General features: G+C 43.2%; 1 protein-coding gene across 2 annotated transcripts in view; it reads left to right on the forward strand.

The window, feature by feature from the left end:
- Positions 1–5,319: 5,319 nt before the first annotated feature.
- LOC119052152 (cytochrome P450 2G1) overlaps positions 5,320–23,814 on the forward strand; it is a 52,135-nt gene continuing 33,640 nt past the window's right edge. The window contains exons 1-2 of one of the 2 annotated variants that reach the window (XM_053667506.1): positions 5,320–5,506; positions 6,024–6,132. In XM_053667506.1, coding sequence (XP_053523481.1) covers positions 6,121–6,132 — 12 coding nt within the window. In that variant the 5' untranslated portion in view covers positions 5,320–5,506; positions 6,024–6,120. The remainder of the gene's footprint in view (positions 5,507–6,023; positions 6,133–23,814) is intronic. The other variant, XM_037149184.2, reaches the window with a different exon arrangement.

Below are 23,814 nucleotides of genomic sequence, written 5' to 3' on the forward strand. Positions count from 1 at the left end.
TCCAGCTGGTTAGCTGAGGGTCACTCCATTTACCACATCTTGTATTCCGTTGTGCAGGTGTGGACAGGTTTTGTTGAAGCTAGCTCTTTTGTGTGTACAAGGTTTTTAGGTTTTTCTCTTTTTCTTTTTCAGTAGTTTGTTGTGGGTAATTACTCCACCATTTAGTTGTGTTTCCAGATCGGTACTGGATTGAGGTTAGTGTGGCTTCCACTCCCTCCTTCACCTTCTTCCGTTGTTATCTGCTGCTGGTTCCTTCATTGGTGGGTTTCCTTTTTCAGCAGGTGTACTGGTGTTCATCGCTCCTACCTTGCAAGTTCTCTGGAGTAGCAAAGTGAAATTTGCCTCACTGTCTCATTTGTTGGAATGACCCCTCTTTGCGTCTAACTCTGTTTTTTTCACAGCTCCAGGTTTTATTGTCTCACTATCTGATTTTTCAATGTCCTCTATAATTTTTGGTCTCCAATCTTCATATATGCTAGGATACCATTGGCTCTTCACTCTGTTCCTCAGAAGATCAGCTATGTATTTCACCAGTGCACAGGGGGAAGTGGGCTTAGCTCCCACCTGTCTCACTACTATTAATCTCTTTAACTTTTTCACACATCCCTTAACCACCTTCCTTTTTAGCTCCTTCCTTTTTACTTTTTATTTTTTGAAAAAACATTTTTGTATTTTTTCTTATTTCCATTTAATTCTTTGTTCCCCCATTCCCTCTGTAATCAACCACACTGTTGTCCATGTCCATGAGTCCTTTTTTATTTTTGCTCAATGCCTTCAAGTCCTTAACTATGCACTGCCTCAGCTGTTATTCTACTTTCTATCTACAAGTCTGTCTCTATTTTCTTGTTAGTGCAGTTTGTTCATTAGATTCCACATAGAGTGAAATCATATGGTATTCGTCTTTCTCTAACTGGCTTATTTCTGTTAGAATAATATTCTCCAGGTCCATCCATACATTCTCAGAGAGTGAAATTTTCATTTTTATGGCCAAGTAGTATTCCATTGTGCAAATGTCCCATAGTTGTTTTATACACTCATCTACTCATGGACACTTGGGTTGCTTCCATATCTTGGCAATTGTAAATAACACTGTAATGAACATAGGGTTGCTTATGTTCTTTCAAATTTGTATTTTTGGGTTCCTCCTAATATATTCCCAGAAGTGGGATTGCTGGGACAAAGGCAGACCCATTTAAAAAAAAATTTTAGGTATATCCATACTGTTTTCCACAGTGGCTGCACCAGTCTGCATTCCCACCAACAATGCATGAGGGTTTCCCTTTCTCCACATCTTCAACAGCACTTGTTGTTTGTTGCACTCCTTTTAAAAAATTATTTCATCGTTGTTCAAGTACAGTCGTCTGCATTTCACCTCCACTCCACCACTCAAACCCACCCATCCCCACCTCCCTCCTTTTTAAAGCTGTCAATCTGTTTACTTTATCTATGAATCTGTTTCTATTATGTTAATTTATTTTGTTCATTAGATTCCATAACCTTTATTAGTTAATGTAGTTCCATGTAATTAATTCTTGTTGATCTTTATCCTTTGTTAGCAATTTTATGAATCCATCACATCCTCTATTAGAGTTCTGCAGATTTCTTTTCTAAAAAAGAGGTAGACATTCAATATGTCAAAATCAGTGGATGGGCCAAACTTTGAACTGAGGAATTCCAGACTGCTGCTTGCCCCACTCCTTCACAATGCATGCTCCCAGAAAGGAGCTGGAATTGAAAGTCAAAGGAATATCGGAGTAGTCTAATGGGATGGAGCCCTTTTACCTGTTAAATCTGATACTAATTCCAAGTAGTCTCAGAACAGAATTGGATTGTAAACATTTATAATCTTATTAACCAATGTCACCCCGATGAATTTAATTAAAAAGTAAAAATAAAAAATTAAAAAGCTAATGTATATTGCAAATGGAAACAAAAATCTGTTAGTGAATATTTTAATCCAAATGAAAGCCTCAAGCCCTGCAGCCATCATTGAAGGATGACAGGTTTGGTTTCTTCAGAGGCCTCTCTCCTTGGCCTGCAGATGGCAGTCTTCTCACTTTGTCCCAGCGTGGACTTCACTCTGTGGGCACATGTGCCTGGTGCCTCTGTGTGTCCAAACATCTTTTCTTACAAGGACACCAGGTGGATTGGATTAGAGCCCACCATAATGGCCTCACTTTCACTTCATTACCTCTTTAAAGATCTCATTCTCCCAACACAGTCACATCCTGAGACACTGGGTGTTAGGGCTTCCACATACAAATCCAGCTAAGAGCACCAATTCTTCCTCTCCTTCCTCCTTCTCTCCAGTTTGCTGCTGTGGTTTCTTATTAACCAAACCCAACTAGGACCTGAGACCATCCATATAGGCCAGGTTCCTAGGCCCCAGTGCAGGTGGACAGAGGATTCAGAAGATAAATGAAAGACACCTTGCATGGTGTCCTCCCACCTCATTTCTCATCCCCATGGACCTTTGCCACTTTACAGAGAAAAGTGACTTCTTGTCAGATTTCCTCTCCCACTGTAAAAAGGGTGGGTATTTGGGCTCTAACCTCAAATGGCTTCTTTAAAACAGGTACATACAAAGGAGTTCCCATAAGACTATCAGCTGGTTTCTCAAAAGAAGCTTTACAGGCGAGAAGGGTCTGCATGAAAATATTCCAAGTTGTAAAAGACAAGGACCTCAATCTAAGATTACTATATCCAGCAAAGCTATCATTTAGAATGGGAGGGCAGATAAAGTGCTTCCCAGGTAAGGTCAAGTTAAAGGAGTTCGTTATCACCCTTATTATATAAAATTTAAAGGGACTTATCTAAGAAGATCAAAACTATGAAGAGTAAAATGACAACAAACACAACTATCAACATTGAACCTAAAAACAAAACAAAAAAAGCAAGCAAACAACTAGAATGGAAACAGAATCACAGAAATGGAGATCACATGGAGGATTATCAGTGGGGAAGTGGAGGCAGAAGAATGTGGAAAAAGCTACAGAGAATAAGAAGCATAATTGGTAGGTACAAGATAGATAGGGAGAGGTTAAGGATAGTATAGGAAATGAAGAAGCCAAAAAACTTATATGTATGACCCATGGACATGAACTAAGGCGGGGTGGGGGGTGCTGGAGGGAGGTGGGTGCAAGGTAAAAGGAAATAAAGGAGAGAGAAAAAGGGGGCAACTGTAATAGAAAAATCAATAAAATATACTTTAAAAAAGTGATTCTCACATTCAAAAATGTAGGTGGCTATGTAGGAACACCTTTTCCTCCCGAGCCCCCGATTCTCCAGGATATGTGGGTGAGCTGGGGCACCAGCCACTACTCAGTAATCCAAGGAGACCCTTCCTTCCCAACATGACATGCCCCATATTCTCTCTTCTTCCCAGGATCTGGGGACCCCCTGAACCCTTCTCCTGAGCTACCATAAGCTTCTAATGGAGCAGCAATTGCCTGTTTTGGAGGTGGGAACTGTCTTTGTTCAGGTGATAACAATGAACTGGCCAACCACTGTCCCTAGGCACACTGACTTTCTCCTCCTCAGTGTATTACCCATTGTCTAGCCCTCAAATGTCTGATGTGAAAAAGGAAGTGGGCATTCACTGAGCTCACACTCTTTTATTGGTCCCCTTCTGCCTTCCCAAGTTCCTGATGGGCAATGGGGTGAAAGATCTTCTTCCTGGTGGAGTCATGTGTGTTACCATCTACTTATCTTCTCAACTGTGAATTTTCAAGAGCATAGTTTGACCAGGTGGCTCCATGCTTAACACCCTGTGTGGCTCCCTGTCATCCTTGGGATAACATCCACCTTTCAGACTAACAATGAGTATTTTCATCCTCAAACCTCAGCCCCTTGTCCCACATCTTATCCTCATGCTGTCTGGTCTGTGTTCTACGTCACCCATGTCCTCACCAGGCCCCAAATGTATCACTCATTTTCATGGCTGCTGGTCTTTTCTCCTGCTGATTTCTTCTGGAATGTAGAGGCTCATTCTGGAACCAGATTGCTAAGTTTCCTGACTTTTGTGGGCTTTACAACTTGGGAGTTATCTGCTACTTTGAGATCGTCTAGGCTCTCCTCATTTAAGCCCAGAGGAGATATTTCCATTTCTGGGCATCAGACATGGAGTTCCTCAGGGGACACTTTGGCTATGGTCTCTGCCTCCAGGGATTCCTGTCCATCCATGGAGCATTACTTGCTAACTCCTATGAGACCTCTGTTAATGGTAGTTCCCTTCTCTCAGTGGACTCTCTTGTGAGCATACTAGAGAAGGAAGGAAGAAGAATGGACACTGTGAGTGTTTGAGGGGGGAACCAAGATACCTTGAATTTATTTATAAAAACTTGTGTATTTATTGTTACATGTTTAAACTTTAGTCACGTTCAAAGTACTCTCCATTTGATGCAATACATCTATGGAGATGTTTTTACCACTGCTCAAAACAGTTTTTTTAACTCATCAATTTTGATGCCTTTTGGTGCTTCTGCTGTTTTTTATTTCACTTCTTCCACATTGATAAGATTTTTCCCTTTGAGAATTTTTTCATCCAGGGAAACAGAAATAAAAGCTACTGGAGGCAAGATTAGGTAAATAGGGAGGTTTGGGCATTGGGTCATGCTGTTTTGGTCAAAAACTGCTGAACACAGTGCAATGTGGGCAGGTGCTCTCACAAATCACCTATCATGACATGGGCAAATTGTTGATAAAGTCTTCAAAAAAACCCTCACTGAATCCAAACGCAGCCTCTCACAACAATGTCAGCTGGTGCACTGATACAGATGGGTTCTTAGAACACTTACCCAGTGAGAGAAGCCAGTACTACAAGGGTCCTGACCTTGGAAGATAATTCTGGGTTTTTTTGGCAGTCAGTGGGGAGTGGTTATGTCCTAGTATCTAAGCTCCTTCCTCTAGGTTCATAGAATCCTTGCTAATTAGCCAGCAACTGGGAGGGAAAAGAATAAAAACTAAATGTAGCACAGGCCTGTGAACCAGATGATCGACGTTCAATTCCCAGTCAGGGCACATGCCTGAGTTGCAAGCAGGTTCCTTGCAGGCCAGTTCCCAGCAGGGGACACACAAAAAGGCAACCACACATTGATATTTCTCTCCCTCTCTCCTTCCCTTCCCCTCTAAAGATAAATAAATAAAATCTTTTTAAAAATTCAATGTGGGAGATTTAGGTGAGACACAGGGCAGCCAGGAATTGGCAGAGAACACTACCTCTGCTTACTTTACATGGGCCAGAACTGGGTCATGTGACCACACCTCACTTCAAGGGAGGCTGGGAAATGCCTAGCTGTGGACCTGGGAGGAGAAGAGAAGCTGGGTGTTGGTATCTATTAGCACCTCTACCTCATCCACAAAGAAGGAGAATCTTATGGAGGAGTGTGTTGACCAATGTCAGCCAGTGAAGCAGGACAGGAGCTCAGGCCCTTCCCTTCCTGAGAAAGAATGGACCAAGAGCTGCAATAATTTGGTGGGCAACACAGTGGAAACCAGTAGGCCCTAGGTAAGACTGAACAGGTGCAGCTTAGGGTCTGACCTCAGGGCCTGCTTCCAGAAGGAATTCCTCTGGAGTTTAAAGTCTTGTTGCTCACCGTGCATCTTTTGCCCTTAGAGGCAGGTTTGAACGAGGCTTGTGCTCCAGAATGTCAACTGAGAAGATGTCCCTGGCTTTGGCTTCAACCCCTTTCTGTATTTCTTTGTTGGGTGATCTTGATGTTAATCTCTGAGCTGAAAATCCTGCCTCCTTCCTGATATGTCACACTATAGTTCCAAGTAGGGGTGATATTACAAGTGTCTAACACCTGTACAATCAGAACAGACACCTGATATCTGACAGGAGGAGGTGGGAAGGCCCCTTGCTGAGCTCTGTGTTAACCCTTCACGTGCTGGATTCTGAGGAGGTCTGAGGGTGCTGGGTTGGGCCAGAGTCAGGTGGGAGCAGTATGGGGAAATCCTCAGGGTAGTGGTGCCTACTGACCAACCAGTCAGGGAAGTACTTACATATTGTACCATTATTACAGCCATGTCAGTCTTGGCCCCAAGATCCTAAAATGCTGAAGCTCATCATTTAAGGACTCCATAGCTCTACGCATCACTATAGCAACAGCAGGGAAGAGCATGGACTTAAAAGTAAGAACAATCTGACAGTAACCAGAAGGGAGGTGGAAGGGGATAATGAGGGAAGGGTTTTCAGGAACTACTATAAAGGACACATGGACAAAAACAAGCCAGAGGGTGGAAATAAGGGAGGGAGGGGGATTTTGCTGGAGTGGTGGGGGGAGCTGTGGGGAGGAAATGCAGAAAACTGTAATTGAACAATAATAAAAAATAATAAAATAAAATTACATAACACACATGCACAAATCACACAGACTTGCCTTTGATTCTGCTCCCACCAGTTCTATTAGATCTTTTTTTTAAAAAGATTTTTATTTATTTATCTTTAGAGGGGAAGAGAAGGAGAGAGGGAGAGAAATATCAATGTATGGTTGCCTTTCATGCGTCTCCTGCTGGGAACTGGCCTGCAGGGAACCTGTCTGCAACCCCAGTATGTGCCCTGACTGGGAATCAAACTGCAATTGTCTGGTTCGCAGGCCCACGCTCAATCCACTGAGCTACACCAGCCAGGGCTCTATCAGATCTTTTAGTTACTATTTTGCCATCTGTAAAGTGAAATAATGCTGGTAACATATGAGCATAGGATTAGCACAAAGTCAATAATCAGTACATGGAATTGTTGCTGGCTTATTTGTGAGGAAATATGGTGTTATGAGTAAGAGCTGGAGTTCTGAGATTAGAGACACCCTGTTCAAGTCACAGGTTTGCTGTCTACCAGCTGTGTGACCTTGAGAATGGCCTTTGGCCTCTGAGCCTCACTTCCCTTACCTACCTCTTCCCCTCTTAGTCACTCAGTTCCAGCAGCACTGACTCCCTTGCTGGTCCTGAACACACCAGGCCCACCCATCTCAGGGCCTTTGCACTGGCTGGTTTTCTGCTTTGAGTGCTCTCCCCCATATATCTAAATGGCTCCCATACTCACCTCCTCTAGGTGTTTGTCAAATACTCTCTTTCACAGAGAGGCCTCCCTTCTCTCAAGCATTTCCTCTGCCCCTCCCTACTTTATTTTTGACTAGAGTACTTATCCCCATCTCCTATACCATATATATTGCTTGTTTATTTATTATGTGCTTCCACATGACTGTGTAAGCATTTGGAGGGGAGGGAATTCTGAAAGTTCTATTCATAGCTTTTGTGCTAGGTACATGAGTAAAATTTGTGGAGTGAGTGAATGATAAATGGGTAAATCTGACCTGGGGGATGAGTGGGTAAACAACATGGTATGCTCATATGATGGAATGTGATTCATCCTTGGAAAGGAAGGAAATTCTGACACATGCTACACCACAAATGAACCTTGAAGACATTATGCTAAATGAAAATTCTGTCATAAGTGGTTAAATTTTGTATGATTCTTCTGATATGAGGTGGTTAGAGTAGTCAAATTTTTAGAAATGGAAATTATAATAGTGGTTTTCAGGGGCTGAGAGAGGAGGAATTTATTATGCTAACTCATTTATGATGCTAATGATTTACTTTCTAAAAGCCTTTAGATACACAGTTTTCCCCAGATAACTGGGCTGTAAAACCAAAGGCATTTAATCTAGAGTACATATCATTTATTGTCAACAATGGGACTGTTTTGAGAGTGAAAGAGCTGCTATTAATAATTAAACCAGGACAAAAGGCATCAACTCAAGTGTCCCCAGCCAATGTGGGCCAATGATCATCCTTTCTATATAACTCACCCCTCCAAAGAGGGGGGCAGAAAGTCGACCTTGTAACTGATGTTACAAAATAGGGTTCTCGGGTTCACTCATTGGGCAAGCTCCCTTTGCATAACCAACTTTACTTAAGTACTCAGAGTTACATAAAAGACTGATGAAAGTACACTTCAAGCCTCATAGACAAAAGCCTGGGTGTGAATCCAGTCCTCACGCCCTGCTCCTGCAGGGCTGGGAGGTGGTGCAGGGTTGGAGAAAATTACCTCTGCAACCCTGCTTCCATCTGAACCTGCCTCAGAAGCCACAGCTACCTGAGGTCAGAAGTGTTCAGCTAAAGGGAGCAGGGAGATACAGAAATCAGAGATCAGACCTGAGGAGGGGGTGGGAGGGATGGATGACAGATAAGAGGATATCTAGGAAGAGACAAGGAGGGGGAATAGATGCCAGATGATCTCTGAGCTAATGTCGGAGTCTCTGATGGCTTAATTAAGACTGCGATTTCAGCTAAATCTTTCCTGATTTCCTCCTTGCACATAAACCTTCATTCTCCCACAGCCAAGATGCCACATACTATTGTCCACCTGTGAGGGTAGGTATATTCTACGTAGTCATCTTGGAGAGTATGGACAGGTTTCTCTAAGAAGTGAAGCTGCTCCTTGGTTTATGGAGGGGATAGACAGTACCACGTTTAGTATCTTGCCAAAGTGACAACTTTTGAAAGGCTGTGGCTTTCAAAGACCCCAGAATGCACTATTTCAAGTGTACTGCAAGGTCAGTGGGATACACTGAGTCAGCCCTGCTTTAAACCATCGTTGGGTTGACTTCCTTCTGCCTTTCAATAGTAGGCCATGAAATCAGGCAGTAGCTTCTGAAACGAATGTATGTGAGCCAGGAGTTTACTCCTAGCTACTGCTCCCAGCACTCCCAGATGTGGCCCAAAACCCACACCGTATAATGAAGAGTGGAGGAAAGTGAAAACTGAAAACAATCCAAGCACCTATCTGTGTGTGAATGAGTGAAAAATTTATGGTACATCAACAAGAAAACACCACCTGGCTGTTAAGAAGAATGAGTTCACCTTGGCTGGTGTGGCTCAATGGATAGAGCACCAGCCTGCAGACCAAAGGGTCAGTGGTTTGACTTCCAGTCTAGGGCACGTACCTGGGTTGCAGGCCAGGTCAGGTCTCCAGTGGGGGTACATGAGAAGCCAGCACACATTGATGTTTCTTTCCTCCTCTTTCTCCCCCCTTCCCCTCTCTAAAAATAAACTTAAAAATTTTTTTTTAAAGAAGAGCGAGTTAGAACTCTATGTGCTGCAATGAAACAATGTTCATGACACATAGTTAATTTTTTTTAAAGTCCAGATTGAAATGCTAGGATTACCTCTTTTTGTAAAAATATATGTACATTCATATTTGTGCTTGCATTTATTCAGCTCAGAGATTTTCAACGGGTGTGTTGCAGGAATATTTAAAACATGCTATACCTGACTTTTTAGTCAGGGAAACTGATCTCTTTTCCCCTGAGTTGTCAAATAAAAAAGACAACTGCCAACAAAATAATAGCTGTCTGGTGTGCGTGAATGAAGATTACACCTTTGGTCTGATGGGCCAAAAATATGATATATTCTTTGGTGTGTGATGGAATCTTAGTAATTAGTGTATGTGTGCCATAAGATTAAAAATGTTGAAAATGGCTGACTTAGACCAATTCTGGGAGGGTATACAGGAAACCATTACCCAAGTTTATCTTACCATAGGTTGTAGGACTTACATTCAAGAAAGTAGGATTGAGGAAGAAGACTTTACATTCCTGCTATGCTTGGTCTACTTTTTACAGGTGTTTTTATTATATATAACTAAAAGGCAGTTTAAATGAACACATTAGCCAGTGTTTGTATAGCTATTTAATTTTTAGATAAGTATAACAAAAATGGTCATTTAAGTATTCAGTATTAAATCTGCTATTTATTTTATCTAGAATTTAGGGCATTATGTTTATGTTTATTTTTTATTTTTATTTCTTAACTATATTTTATTTATTATGCCATTACAGTTCTATTTCCCTCCTTTATTCCCCTCCACCCTGCACACCCCTCCCCCACCATTCCCTCCTTTAGTTTATGACCATGTGTCTCAAGTTCTTTAGATTCTATATTTCCCATACTATTCTTGCTTTCCCCCTATCTATTTTCTACCTACCATCTATGCTACCTATTTTCTGTACCTTCTCCCCCCTTCTCCTTCTCCCACTCCCCTGTTGCTAAGCCTCCATGTGATCTCCATTTCTATGGTTCTTCTCCTGATCTAGCTGTCCTCTTAGTTTGTTTTTGTTTTAGGTGTGGTTCTTAGTAACTGTGAGTTTGCTGTCCTTTCAATGTTCATCTTTTTTATCTTCTTTTTCTTAGATAAGTCCCTTTAACATTTCATATAATAAGGGCTTGGTGATGATGAACTTTTTGAATTTGATCTTATCTGAGAAACACTTTATCTGTCCTTCCATTCTAAATGAAAGCTTTGCTGGATAGAGCAATCTTGGATGTAGGTCTTTGGTTTTCATGACTTGGAATACTTCTTTCCATCCCCTTCTTGCCTATAAGGTCTTTTGAGAAAGCTGCTGACAGTCTGATGGGAACTCCTTTGTGGGTGACTGTCTTATTAGCTCTTGCTGCTTCTAGAATTCTCTCTTTCATTTTAATCTGGGCTAATATAATGATGATGTGCCTTGGTGTGTTCCTTCTTGGGTCCAACTTCTTTGGGACTCACTGAGTTTCCTAGATTTCCTGGAAGTCTATTTCCTTTGCCAGATTGGGGAAATTCTCCATTATTATTTGTTCAAATAAGTGTTTCACTCATGGCTGTTCCTCTTCCCCTTCTGGTACCCCTATAACTCGGATGTTGGAACGTTTAGAGATGTCCTGAAGGTTCCTAAGCCTCTCCTCCTTTTTTTGAATTCTTGTTTCTTCATATTTTTCTGTTTGGTCATTTTTTTCCTCTTTCTGGTCCACTCCTTTGATTTGAGTCCCAGTTTCCATTCCATTACTATTGGTTTCCTGTGCATTTCCCTTCATTTCAATTAGTTTAGCCTTCATATGTTTCTCTAATTTGTTACTATAATCAACCAGTTCAGTGAGCATCTTGATCACCAGTGTTTGAACTGTGCTTCTGAAAGTTGGACTATTTGTTCATCACGTAGATTTATCGGCTCTGGGGCTCTGAGTTGTTCTTGAGCCATATTTTGATTTGTTCATGCCTGTTACTTACGAGGAGGTTTTCACTAGGGTGGGGCCACCCAGGTCGCTGGTTTGTTACACTATATGTGGGGGCGGGGTCAGAGAAGGACAATGATGGTCCCCTCTGCCACTTTCCGCCACTGGGGCCTGCACAGTCTGTCTCACTGCTTTGCTCCTTCACTGGTTTATCTGTGCTCGAATGTATGACTGTGGTCAGTCCTCAGTGAGTCCACCACCTTGCGCCCTCAGTGGGTCCACTCGCTACTCTACACCTGGGATTTACTTATGGCTGCTGGCACACCTGGGTTGCACGCCTGGGTCGGTCAGTGGATGTTTTCTGCCTGACCCTGCTTTGCTGCTGGCTCTGCCCCTCTTACCGGTTTGGCTGAAGGGTTCATTGTTGTCAGACTTCTGTGTAGTTCAATTTTCTGTGTTTTGGCTGTGTTTTTATTGCTCAAACTTTGTTGTTTTTAAACTTGGTTGTGTGAGAAGACACAGTGCTTCTACCTACACCTCCATCCTGGTGGAAGTCTCTCTATTTTTATTTTTAAAAAAGCTTTTTTTTTTGGTGCTTTTCACAGGCCTGGCACCATCTACAGTTCCTGAATGAGGTTTAATCTCAGGATTCACTGTGGTTGAGATGTATCTGGGCTCCCCTCATGGGACGCTGGCCTGTGCCATCTCTCTTTCAAACCTGCAATCAGAAACCCTCGTGCTTCTGTTACAAGAGAAGGTTCCAAGAGGGAAGACATTCTCCCTTCCCCAGACCAAAACATGGCTACTGGTCTGCAGAGAAGGTCACAAAGGCAGGGCTGCTCCCAAAGGCTTTGTTGGCATCCAGCAACCTCTCAGGCGGAAGGAGAGTTCTTGGAACTGGTCAGGGCCATGGAGGATAGTGTGGACCATGGGAACATTATAGTGTCCTGTGGAAGGAGTCGATCCTGATGTCCAGGCCTGCCCACCCAGGGGAGCACCCACAGGTCTGCTTTTGGTACACTGGCCAAAAGCCCTCTGGCCTATGTGGCCCTGGGGAACAATGGGGGCGGGAGAATGTGATTCCTGGGACCAGCAGCCCTGGGCTTGTATCCCAGTGTTGTAGCTTCCTAGGTGTGTGCCTGGAAAGTGACTTCTCTCTGAACTTCAGTATCACCATATGCAAAATGGGCATAATTGCAGCATCTATTCAGAGGAGTCAAGGAAATGGTGGCAATGGCTTGGCACATAAGCACACAATAATTACTACTACAGCAGGTCACAAACATGTGTCTTGCATAAGCAGGACTGAAATGCAAGAAGGGCTCTTTGTCCTCACTCCATGCATTCAATAGGCCACTTACCTCAGCAACTTTTTTGTTCTCACAAAGGTGCACCATGAGGGTTAGTGGCCACCCTGGCATTAGTTCCATCACTTCTGACCACAAAAACAGGTTTCAGCCCTTTGTGAGAATGTTCACCTGATGTAGATCATGTTGAGCTGTTTACTCTTTTGCACGTGATAGATTTCTTAACCTCTCCACCCAAAGACACTCTCTGTCAATTCAATAAAATAAGCAAACATCCAGCCAACAGTAAGGGCATTCAGGAATTTTCGGACTGCTGAGAACCAAGTAAAGGCACTCCCTTGGCAAGCCTCTCTCCTCTCTGGCACCACTCACCTTTGCAATTGCAAGGAGAGGAAAAGTCACCATTCCACATCACAGAAGGCCATGTATGTGGGCACTTACTCTCACATTTGGGGAGATTTCACAGATTCTTGGAGTTTTATTTTTCTGCTGTAACTTAGGAGTTGCAGAGGGTGTCTGAAAGAGTTTCCTAGGAACAAATCTGGGCCTGGGTATACTCCCAAAAGGAATAAAAACAGGGACTTAAAGACATATCTGTACACCCATGTTCATAACTCATTATTCACAACAGACAAAAGGTGGAAGCAAACTCAAGTGTCTGTCAGCAGATGAATGAATGCATGAAATAGTGTATTCATTTAATGGAACATTATTTAGTGTTGTGGACCACTCTGCCTGGTTTCAGGAATTGTAATGACCTCCTTTGGCTAAGGATGAGCCAGTGACCTCTGGAATGGGAGCCACAGAAGACAAAGCTTGTCTCTGATAGCCAATGATGCCTCAGTTTTCTCCCTGACCCCAAAGCATGGTCAGAAGTCCAAGAGGGGTAAGGCTCCTCATACGGAGGATCAACCTAAGCTAGACTTGACCACTTGGGAGGCCATCATGGAAGGACTCAGGGGCCGCAACAAGAGCAAGCAATAGACTTGTTGCCCGAGGCTATGTGACAAGGCCACGTTCCCAGATCCTTTGGGAGAAGCGCTTCTTGGCTCTAACACTTTTAAGCCTGAATACCTGATGGGGAGGGGTGCAGGTTCTTGCCTTGCTAGAGAGTGTGTGTGTGTGGGGGGGGTATCTGGCATCACGAAGACTTCCTGAAAAAATGTATAAAATCTGCTCTGCTAAGAGTGCTTCCATTCATATGATAAGGGTCTGAGCAGAAAATGAGTATGTTTCCCAAAGTTTCTGCAACCCCTTCCTGACAGACACTGACTCAGACTAAGCCGTCAGATTTCTTTGAAATGTTATCTACTGTTTGATCCTTGCCGCCCTATATTCCTGTCTATTACAACCCAATAAAAGCCCCTGGAAGAGGGAGCTCCTGGTCTTTTCCCCCTGAGAAACTGGCCACTGCTCAATGCCTTTTTCCTTGGAGAAACTAGCTACCTCTTCTCCCCAGGCAGATCATGTTATGTCTTGTTTACTTTCATACGTGGTGGATGGGAGGACTTGCAGGAAGAGTTCCCCCCAAAGTTTAGCCTTGAAAGAAAGGGAATTCTGCCATGTGCTACAGTGTGGGTGAACCCTGAAGACAATAAGCCAGTCATAAAAGGACAAACACTGTATGATTCTAATACTATAAGGTAACTAGAGTAGTCAAATTCATAGAGACAAAAGTAGAATGATGGCTACCAGGCACTGTGGGGAAGGGTAATGGGCACTTGCTGTTTAATGGGAGCAGAGTTTCAGATTTGCCACAGAAGGGTTTTACAGATGGATTCTGGTGGTGGTTGCACAAAAAGTGAGAATGTAGTTAATGACACTGAACTGCACACCACACTGTGTAGCTAGTATTATTATGTCCATTGTATAGAAGAGACTGAGGCTCAGAGAACTTGAGTCAGTTGCCCAGAGCTGCACAGCTGGGAAGCATGGGTGCAGGGATGCTCGGTAACTTCAGAGCTTTATCTGTCCACTGCTGCACTTTGGTGCTTCATCAGGGAGCTGTTGATCTCATCCCTGTTTGGGTTGAGGGAAATAGGGTGGGAGTCAGGCTCTGGAAGGACCCACGAAGCTAATACTGATAGGTTCTACCCTGTAGCTCTACCTAGGAGACCTGAAGACCAGCTGAACCCAGGGGACTCACACTTAGCTTGTACCTTTGGGATATGGTATTCCCATAACTGGGTGCCCTGGGTTCCCGTTCCAAGGTATGATGTCTGCAAACTTCAAGATCTTATGGATGACAACATCCTTGTATGGCACCAGTGCCCTGTCCCCAGGAAGAGCCATTTCTCTGTCCCCACCACTTGGTCAGTCTCTTGCAGTATGAATTCTGGCCCATTTACAAAATGGTGGGAGAAATAAAGTTCTGACCATGAGAAGGGTTATTGTCCTGGGCACCTGCCTCCATCCTCTACTTTCCAGACTTTAAGCCCAGAATTGCATAAACAACATCCACTCTTCCACACTCTCCCCCTGTAGCAATATACTTTGAGTTTTAGTCCTAGTATCCAGCTTTATGACATCAGGCTGAGAAGAGAAAGTGGTGGTCCTGACCTGTAACCTGTGGCTGCTTCAGGAGGATCAGAAATCCACATGTGAGGATGGTGCTGTTTTCTCCATCTTGGCTGTTGAGAGCAGAATTGATCAAAATCTCTTGGCTGAATTCTCTGTGAGGATCCCCTTGTTCCTAGATACAGAAACACAGAATGTCTGACAGAGAGAAGAGCCGAGAAAGACCGTCTATCCGGACCAGGGTTGGCAGATACATGCCACTTTAAAAAATATATTTTATTGATTATAAATAAAATACAGTTGCCCCATTTCTGCCCATTCATTCCCTTCCATCGGCACACCCTCTCCAACCCATAGTTCCTTCCTTTAGTTCATGTCCATGTATCTGAAATTATTTAGCTTCTATATTTCCCATGGTATTCTTGCACTTCCCCTACCTATTTTCTACCTACCATCTATGCTAGTTATTGTCTGTACCTTTTTCCCCCTCTATCCTCCTCCCACTCCCCTGTTGCTAACCCTCCGTGTGATTTCCATTTCTACAGTTCTGCTCATGATATAGCTGTCTGCTTAGTTTGCTTTTGTTTTAGGTGTGGTTCTTATTTTTCTTTTTTTAAAATTTTATTTAGTAGGTGTGGTTCTTAATAACTGTGAGTTTGCTGTCCTTTCACTGTTCATTTTTTTTATCTTATTTTTCTTAGATAAGTCCCTTTAACACTTCATATAATAAGGGCTTGGCGATGATGAATTTTTTTAACTTGACCTTATCTGAGGAGCACTTTATCTGTCCTTCCATTCTAAATGAAAGCTTTGCCGCATAGAACAATCTTGGATGTAGATCCTTGCCTTTCATGACTTGGAGTACTTCTTTCCATCCCCTTCTTGCCTGTAAGGTCTCTTTTGAGAAATCAGCTGACAGTCTGATGGGAACTCCTTTGTAGGTGACTATCCCCTTATCTATTGCTGCTCCTAGGATTCTCTCCTTATCTCTGCTTTTGGCTAATATAGTTATGATGTGCCTTGGTGTGTTCCTCCTTGGGTCCACCTTCTTTGAGACTCTCTGAGTTTCCTGGATTTTCTGGAAGTCTTTTCCCTTTGTTACATTGGGGAAGTTCTCCTTTATTATTTGTTCATAAAAGTTTTCCACTTGTTGCTCTTCCTCTTCCCCTTCTGGTACCCGTATAATTCACATGTTGGAATGTTTAAAGATGTCCTGGAGTTTCCTAAGCCTCTCCTCATTTCTTTGAAGTCTTGTTTTTTCATTATTTTCTGGTTGGATGTTTCTTTCTTCCTTCTGGTCCACTCCATTGATTTGCGTCCCAGTTTCCTTCCCATCACTATTGGTTCCCTGGGCATTTTTCTTCATTTTGTTTAGCATAGCCTTCATTTATTCATCTAATTTGTGACCAGATTCAATCAATTCTGTGAGCATCCTGATCACTAGTGCTTTGAACTGTGCATCTGATAGGTTGACTATCTCTTTGTTGCTTAGTTGTATTTTTTCTGGAGCTTTGATCTGTTGTTTGGACCTTTTTTTGGCTTTGTCATGCCTGTTATGTATAACGGGTGGAGTGTTAGGTGTTCACCAGAGAGGGGTAAGTCACGTTGCTGGGTTGTGATGCTGTAAGTGGAGTGGAGTTCGAGATGGAAGTATGGTGCTTGTTGTGCTTTCTGTGGCATTTCAGTCCCTTCTGCTGCTCCCCACAATCAAACTGGGCCTTTCTGGTGCTAATTCCCATGTTGGTAGGCTTGTGTATGTTCTAGGACCCTGTGGGTCTTTCCACCGAACTCTCCTGTGATACTGGAGTCTCTCCCTGCGCCTCAACCCTCATAGGTTTTTTTCAATCTGTGTTTTGAGGCTTTATTTTCTGGTTCAGGGACCCTGGGTTGCATGGTCGTTCTCACTCCCTACTTTTGCCTAGTTTATCTGTGCACAAATTCAGGACTGCCCAGTCAGCCAGCTGCCTTGTGCCCAGTGCCTTACTTCATGATTGCTCCCATGTTGGGTCTGCCTGTTGCCACCCCGTGCCCAGGGTCTGCCTGCTGCCGCTTGCACGCCCGGGGTCCACCCACTGCTGCCTTGCGCACCCAGTGCCTCCGTGTTTGTGCCGTGACCCCTCTCTCCTTGGCCACCGGACTCTGCCCCACCTACCGGTCTGGATGAGTGTGTCTATTTTAATTTCTTGGTTGTCTGACTGCAGTTTTCTGTCGGTTCTGCAGTTCAATTTTTTGTCAGTTCTCATTGTTATTTTGTTTCTAAATTGTTGTTCTCCTTATTTTGGTTGTGGGAGGAGGCACAGTGTGTCTACCTACGCCTCCATCTTGGCCAGGAGTCTCTACATGCCACTTCTTATTCCACTTCCAACCTCTTAGTCTTGATGACAGGTATGACCAATCAATCCCAGTACTCTTTGGCACTAAAGCTCAGAATCCTTCTGAGGCCCCCATTATTAAATGGAGAAAGCTGAGACATGAGATGAAGTCTATTATTTATTGTTCCAGATCTAGACCAAAGGCCCTCTCCCATTAGTACAACAATGTTTTTGATAGAAGACCTGAGACCAAGATGTGTGGAGAAAATTGTTCATGTTCACACAGTAAACTCAAAGGGAGAGTAAGAAATTTGGGATCCAAGTCTCTAGAATCCTATCCAAGGCTGCACCAAGATCCTCAGTCCCCACAGATACCATGTCAGATCTTGCTCCAAGTCTCACCTGCTGTGTGGGAATGAGAAAGACATCAATGTAATCCCATTGTGAGCCCTGTCCAGAAACACCTCAGCTCCCTTGCCATTTGGGACACAACGAACTCTTGCTTCTCAAGGACCTCAAAGGTTCAGTTGTGTGGACCAAGAGGTGTCTCCTCAGAGCAGGAAAAAAAAACTATATATCTGCGGGAGAAAGAGGACAAGGGAAGAAAGTTGGATGGCATCTATGGTTTCCTTGGCCATAAATATTGTTCACCATCCTCCCTCCCCCTTTAGGTGGTTTGTTCCTGTTTGTCACTTAGGTTTCAAGTTAGATGTAATGTGCTCCAGAAAGCCTTTACTGACTTTCCTAACCTCCCTGTGTGTGTGCTGCTGGAGCTTTCCAAGGGGTCTCCCAAGGTCACTTTCTGAGAAGTGTTGGTCTAAGACTACTAGTCTGTGCTTGGTCCATGCATGCTTGAACACATACCACACACTCCTGACCCCAGCTCTCACCACTCATCTTCTATAACTTCTACTCCAGGCAGCCCACCTCCTCCTGGATCTAATTTTTGAGAATCCGCTGTCCCAGGACTAGGTTCCAGAGAGTGGCCATGGAAAACCTTCTCATAGTTCTTCAGCACTTGCTCTAGCTGAAGGCAATACTTGTAGAGAGATGCTTGGGGTAAGTGAGATGGTAGAATGGTTCATCTTGCTGGCCACTGACTAGAAACTACAGTAGAAGGAAAAGTAAGGTGAGAGTGTGACAAGAAATGCTGTCTGCAGGTACCAGAGACAGGAGGGTCCTGAGGCTCATTGGGTCTGGAGCATGCACTGTGAGGTCAGCAGGTCACCAGCAGACAGCAGGGTGCAGACCTTGAGGACTGGGTGAGTGAGGACTGTGTCCTTGAGGGCAATCAAAAAATCCAGAGTGGATCTAGGTAAAGGAAGGATGCTCCTGAGTGTTAGGTACATGCTTTCTAAGGGATCTCCTTTTGACTGTTTCAAGAATATTTATTTTATCTTTAAGTATAGTATATTGATTATGCTATTACAATTGTCCTAGTAATTTTTTTCACTTTGCTCCCACCCACCTAGTAAATCCTTTCCCTCCTGCAATTCCACTGCCCCCCCCAGTTCATGTCCATAGGTCATAGATGTAAGTCCTTCGGCTCCTCCCTTTTCTATACTATTCTTATCATCCCCCTGTCTATTTTGTTCCTAGCAATTATGCTTCTTGATTCCTGCACAATTTCCCCCTTTGCTGTCCCAACTGAACACCCTTCAAATGATCCCCCATGTAATTCTGTTTCTGTGCTCTGCTTGTTTGCTTAGTTTTTTTCCTTTTTTTGTAGATTCAGTTGTTGATAGTCGTGAGTTTGTTGTCATTTTACTGTTCATAGTTTTTTTCTCAATAATTTTATTTAGTTATTTTTCAAGTACAGTTTTCTATTTCTCCCATCCCAGCCCACCCCACCCCATACTCCCCACCTCCCTCTCATTTCCACCCCCCCAAGTTCTCATCCCTGTGTCCTTCATATTTGCTTCTCCAAATCTCTCCCCTTTTTCTCCCTTAAATTCCCTTCCCTCTCCTCTTTGGTCACTGTCCCCTTGTTCTCTATTTCAGGGTCTTTGTTTTTATTCTGTTTGCTTGTTTCTTTTGTTGTTTAGCTTCCTGTTAAAGGTGAAATCATATGGTATTTGTCTTTCAACCCCTGTACTATTTCACTCAGCATAATGCCTTCCAGTTCCATCCATGTTGTTGCAAAGGGTAGTAGCTCCTTCTTTCTCTCTGCTGCATAGAATTCCATTGTGTATATGTACCACAATTTTTTATTTTAATTAATTTTATTTAGTTATTTTTCAAGTACAGTTTTCTGTCTATTTCTCCCATCCCAGCCTCCCCCCCCCCTTGCTCCTCACCTCCCTCCCATTTCCACCCCCCTTAGTTCTCGTCCCTGTGTCCTTCCTATTTGTTCCTCCAAATCCCTCCCCCTTTTTCCCCTTAACTTCCCTTCCTTCTCCCCTCTGGTCACTGTCCCCTTGTTCTCTATTTCAGTGTCTTTGGTTTTTTTTTCCTGCTTGCTTGTTTGTTTTGTTGTTTAGCTTCCTGTTAAAGGTGAGATCATATGGTATTTGTCTTTCAGCACCTGGCCTATTTCACTCAGCATAATGCTTTCCAGTTCCATCCATGTTGTTGCAAAAGGTAGTAGCTCCTTCTTTCTCTCTGCAGCATAGAATTCCATTGTGTATATGTACCACAATTTTTGGATCCATTCATTTACTGATGGGCACCTAGGTTGCTTCCAACTCTTGGCTATTGTAAATTGTGCTGCCATGAACATTGTGGTGCATAGGTTCTTTGAAATTGATGTTTTAGGATTCTTGGGATATAATCCCAGCAGTGGAATTGCTGGGTCAAAAGGCAGGTCGATTTTTATTTTTCTGAGAAAATTCCATACTGTTTTCCATAATGGTTGTACCAGTCTGCAATCCCACCAACAGTGGACTAAGGACCCCTTTTCCCCACAGCCTCTCCAACATTTGTTGTTTGTTGCTTTGTTTATGATAGCCAGCCTGACCAGTGTAAAGTGGTATCTCATTGTGGTTTTAATTTGCATCTCTCTGATGGCTAGCGATATTGAGCATCTCTTCATGTGTCTCTGGATATTCTGTATGTCCTCCTTGGAGAAGTGTCTGTTCAAGTCCTTTTCCCATTTTTTTTTCTTTTTTTTTTTAATTTTATTTAGTTATTTTTCAAGTACAGTTTTTTGTCTATTTTTCCCATCCCAGCCTCCCCTGCCCCTTGCTCCCCACCTCCCTCCCATTTCCTCCCCCCCCTTAGTTCTCGTCCCTGTGTCCTTCCTATTTGTTCCTCCAAATCCCTCCCCCTTTTTCCCCTTAACTTCCCTTCCTTCTCCCCTCTGGTCACTATCCCCTTGTTCTCTATTTCAGTGTCTTTGTTTTTTGGGTTTTTTTTTTCTGCTTACTTGTTTGTTTTGTTGTTTAGCTTCCTGTTAAAGGTGAGATCATATGGTATTTGTCTTTCAGCACCTGGCCTATTTCACTCAGCATAATGCTTTCCAGTTCCATCCATGTTGTTGCAAAGGGTAGTAGCTCCTTCTTTCTCTCTGCAGCATAGAATTCCATTGTGTATATGTACCACAATTTTTGGATCCATTCATTTACTGATGGGCACCTAGGTTGCTTCCAACTCTTGGCTATTGTAAATTGTGCTGCTATGAACATTGTGGTGCATAGGTTCTTTGATATTGATGTTTTAGGATTCTTAGGATATAATCCTAGCAGTGGAATTGCTGGGTCAAAAGGCAGGTCGATTTTTATTTTTCTGAGAAAATTCCATACTGTTTTCCATAATGGTTGTACCAGTCTGCACTCCCACCAACAGTGAACTAAGGACCCCGTTTCCCCACAACCCCCTCCAACATTTGTTGTTTGTTGCTTTGTTTATGATAGCCATCCTGACTGGTGTAAAGTGGTATCTCATTGTGGTTTTAATTTGCATCTCTCTGATAGCTAATGATATTGAGCATCTCTTCATGTGTCTCTGAATGTTCTGTATGTCCTCCTTGGAGAAGTGTTTGTTCAAGTCCTTTTCCCATTTTCTAATTGGGTTGGGTGTCTTCTTAGAGTGGAGTCGTGTAAGTTCTTTGTATATTTTGGAGAATAAATGTTTGTCTGAGGTATCATTGGCAAATATGTTTTCCCATACAGTTGGTTGTCTCGCTAATTTAATACTGTTTTCTTTAGCCACGCAGAAGCTTTTTATTTTGATGAGATTCCATTTGTTTATTCTTTCCTTTATATTCCTTGCTCTAGGGGACATATCTGTAAAGATGTTGCTGCGTGAAATCTCTGATATTTTCTTGCCAATGTTCTTCTCTAGGACTTTAAATAGTTTTGATGACATTCTCTTTCTTAGACAAGTCTCTTTAACATTTGATGTAATAATGGCTTGGTAATGATGAATTCCTTTAACTTTACCTTGCCTGTGAAGCACTCTATCTGCTCTTCCATTCTAAATAATAGCTTCCTGGATAGTGTAGTCTAGGTTGTAGGTCATTTCCTTTCATAACTTTGAATACTTCTTCCCAGCTTCTTCTTGCCCACAAAGTTTCTTTTGAGAAATCAGCTGAAAGTCTTATGGAAACTCCTTTGTAGATAACTCTCTGCATTTCTCTTGCTGCTTGTAAGAATCTCTCTTTATCTTTAACCTTTAGTATTTTAATTATGATGCGTCTTGGTGTGGTCCTGTTTTTGTCCAACTTGTTTGGGACTCTGAGATTCCTGGACTTGTATGTGTATTTTTTTTCCACTATATTAGGGAAGTTTTCTTTCATTATTTGTTCAAATAGTTTTCCAATTTCTTGCTCTTTCTTTTCTCTTTCTGCTGCCCCTATGAGGCAAATGTTGGACCTCTTAAAGTTGTCCAAGAGGCTGATTATACTACCCTCATTTTTTTGGATTATTTTTCCTTCTTATTGTTCTGATTGGTTGTTTTTTGGTTCCTTATGTTCCAAATCATTGATTTGACTTTCGGCTTCATCCACTGTACTATTGTTTCCCTGTAAACTGTTCTTTATTTCAATGAGGAAATCCTTGAATACTTCCTGGGTCTTTTTAATGCTGCCGAGGTCCTCACTAAATTCCTTGAGCATCCTTATAACCACTGTTTTGAACTCTGCATCTGATAAATTGCTTATCTCCATTTCATTCAGCTCTTTTTCTGGAGTTTTGATCTGTTCTTTCATTTGGGCCCTGTTTCTTTGTCTCCTCATTTGGGCAGCCTCCCTGTGTTTATTTCCAATTAGGTAGAGGTGCTTTGACTTTATGTCTCAGTAGTGGGGCCTAATGTAATGGGTGCCCTGTAGAGTCCAGTGGCACAGCCTTCATTCACTTTCAAGCTGGGCATTTGTTGTGTGCCCTTTGTGTGGGCTGAATACACCCTCCCCTTGTATTTGAGTCTGGGTTACTGTTGGCAAGCCAATGGGAAGGATTTACCCAGGCCAGTCAGTTTCAAGGATTGGCCTTGACCACTGATCACTAACCTCTTCCCTCCTTGGAGGATCAACTGTGCAGGGGCAGGGTAATGGTTCTCCGAAGTTGTCTGTAGCTGTCCACTGGGTGGTCTAGCCATGGGGTTTCCCAGGTGGTTCAGGCCAAGGTCAGCCCCCTACTTGTGTTCCCAGGGCTTTCCTTGATAAGCTACAAAGGAATCTGAGGTGACTGCTACTTCTGCTGTGCTTGGAGATTCCTAGGTGAAGCCAAGGTGTGAAACTAATCTGGCTGCTGCTGGCGCCTGGCCTGGAACTCACTGAGGCCAGTTGTTACTTGTTTGGTAGGACTTAGGAAGCTGTGGAGCATCAGCCAAGACTATTATTAATATAGAAAATCAGATTGGGTGGGCCTGTCAGTTGGGTAGGGCAGAATCCCTGGTAATCTCCAAGGTGAGTCAGTGTTAGCCAGGTTGATGGCGCCTCAAATATGGCTTCATGGTTCTGTGGGAGGAGGGCTCAGAAAAGGGATACAGGCCTCTTCTCTTTCAGATGCCAGACACTTCTGCCTCTCCCAGCATGCCACTGATGCCCTTGAATTCAAGCTGCCACCCTGGCAATGAACCTCAGAGGGAGTGAGTCTGAGTAGGTGTGTCCATGTGTGGGTTCCTTAAGAGGAACTGCTTGGGGCTCCAAAAGTTTCTTCTACTGACTCAATCCCTGCTGGTTTTTGCAGATGAAAGTTGTGGGAATATTCCTGTCACTGAAACCTGAGCTAGGGGATCTGGCGTGGTGCTGAAACTCCTCACTCCTGTGATATCCCTCCCGAATTTTTATACACTATAGGTGGGTGAGAGACCAGCCCATTCTGTGTCTTTGCCCCTCCTAGCAGTCATGATGGATGTGGTTTCTTTAATTCTGTAGTGGTCATACTTGCATTTGACTAGATTTCTCATGGTCTGAGTGGTGGTTGTTTTATATTTTAGTTGTGCTTTTGATGCGGTTGTGTGAAGAGGTGAGCCATGTCTGCCTATGCTGCCATCTTGAGCAGAACCCTCAAGGATATTTTAGCCAATTCATTTTATATTTAAGGAATTGGCCCCACTCAGAGTTCTAGAAAACTGTGGAGTGAGCATTGTGCTGTATGGCCCAGATCCTTCCTTAGAAGAAAGGAGTTAGAGTATCTGCTGTCAGATTGCCTCACTGCCAGCCTCTTCCCAAGCAGTCCTCAACCTTGCCTGCTCCACGAAGGGGGTTGATTGGCTCTGATGTCTTGGCCCAACTTGGGACAGCTCTG

Source organism: Artibeus jamaicensis, unplaced genomic scaffold, assembly GCF_021234435.1.
Source record: "Artibeus jamaicensis isolate MK-2021 breed Jamaican fruit bat unplaced genomic scaffold, CSHL_Jam_final contig_47, whole genome shotgun sequence".
NCBI lineage: Eukaryota > Metazoa > Chordata > Mammalia > Chiroptera > Phyllostomidae > Artibeus > Artibeus jamaicensis.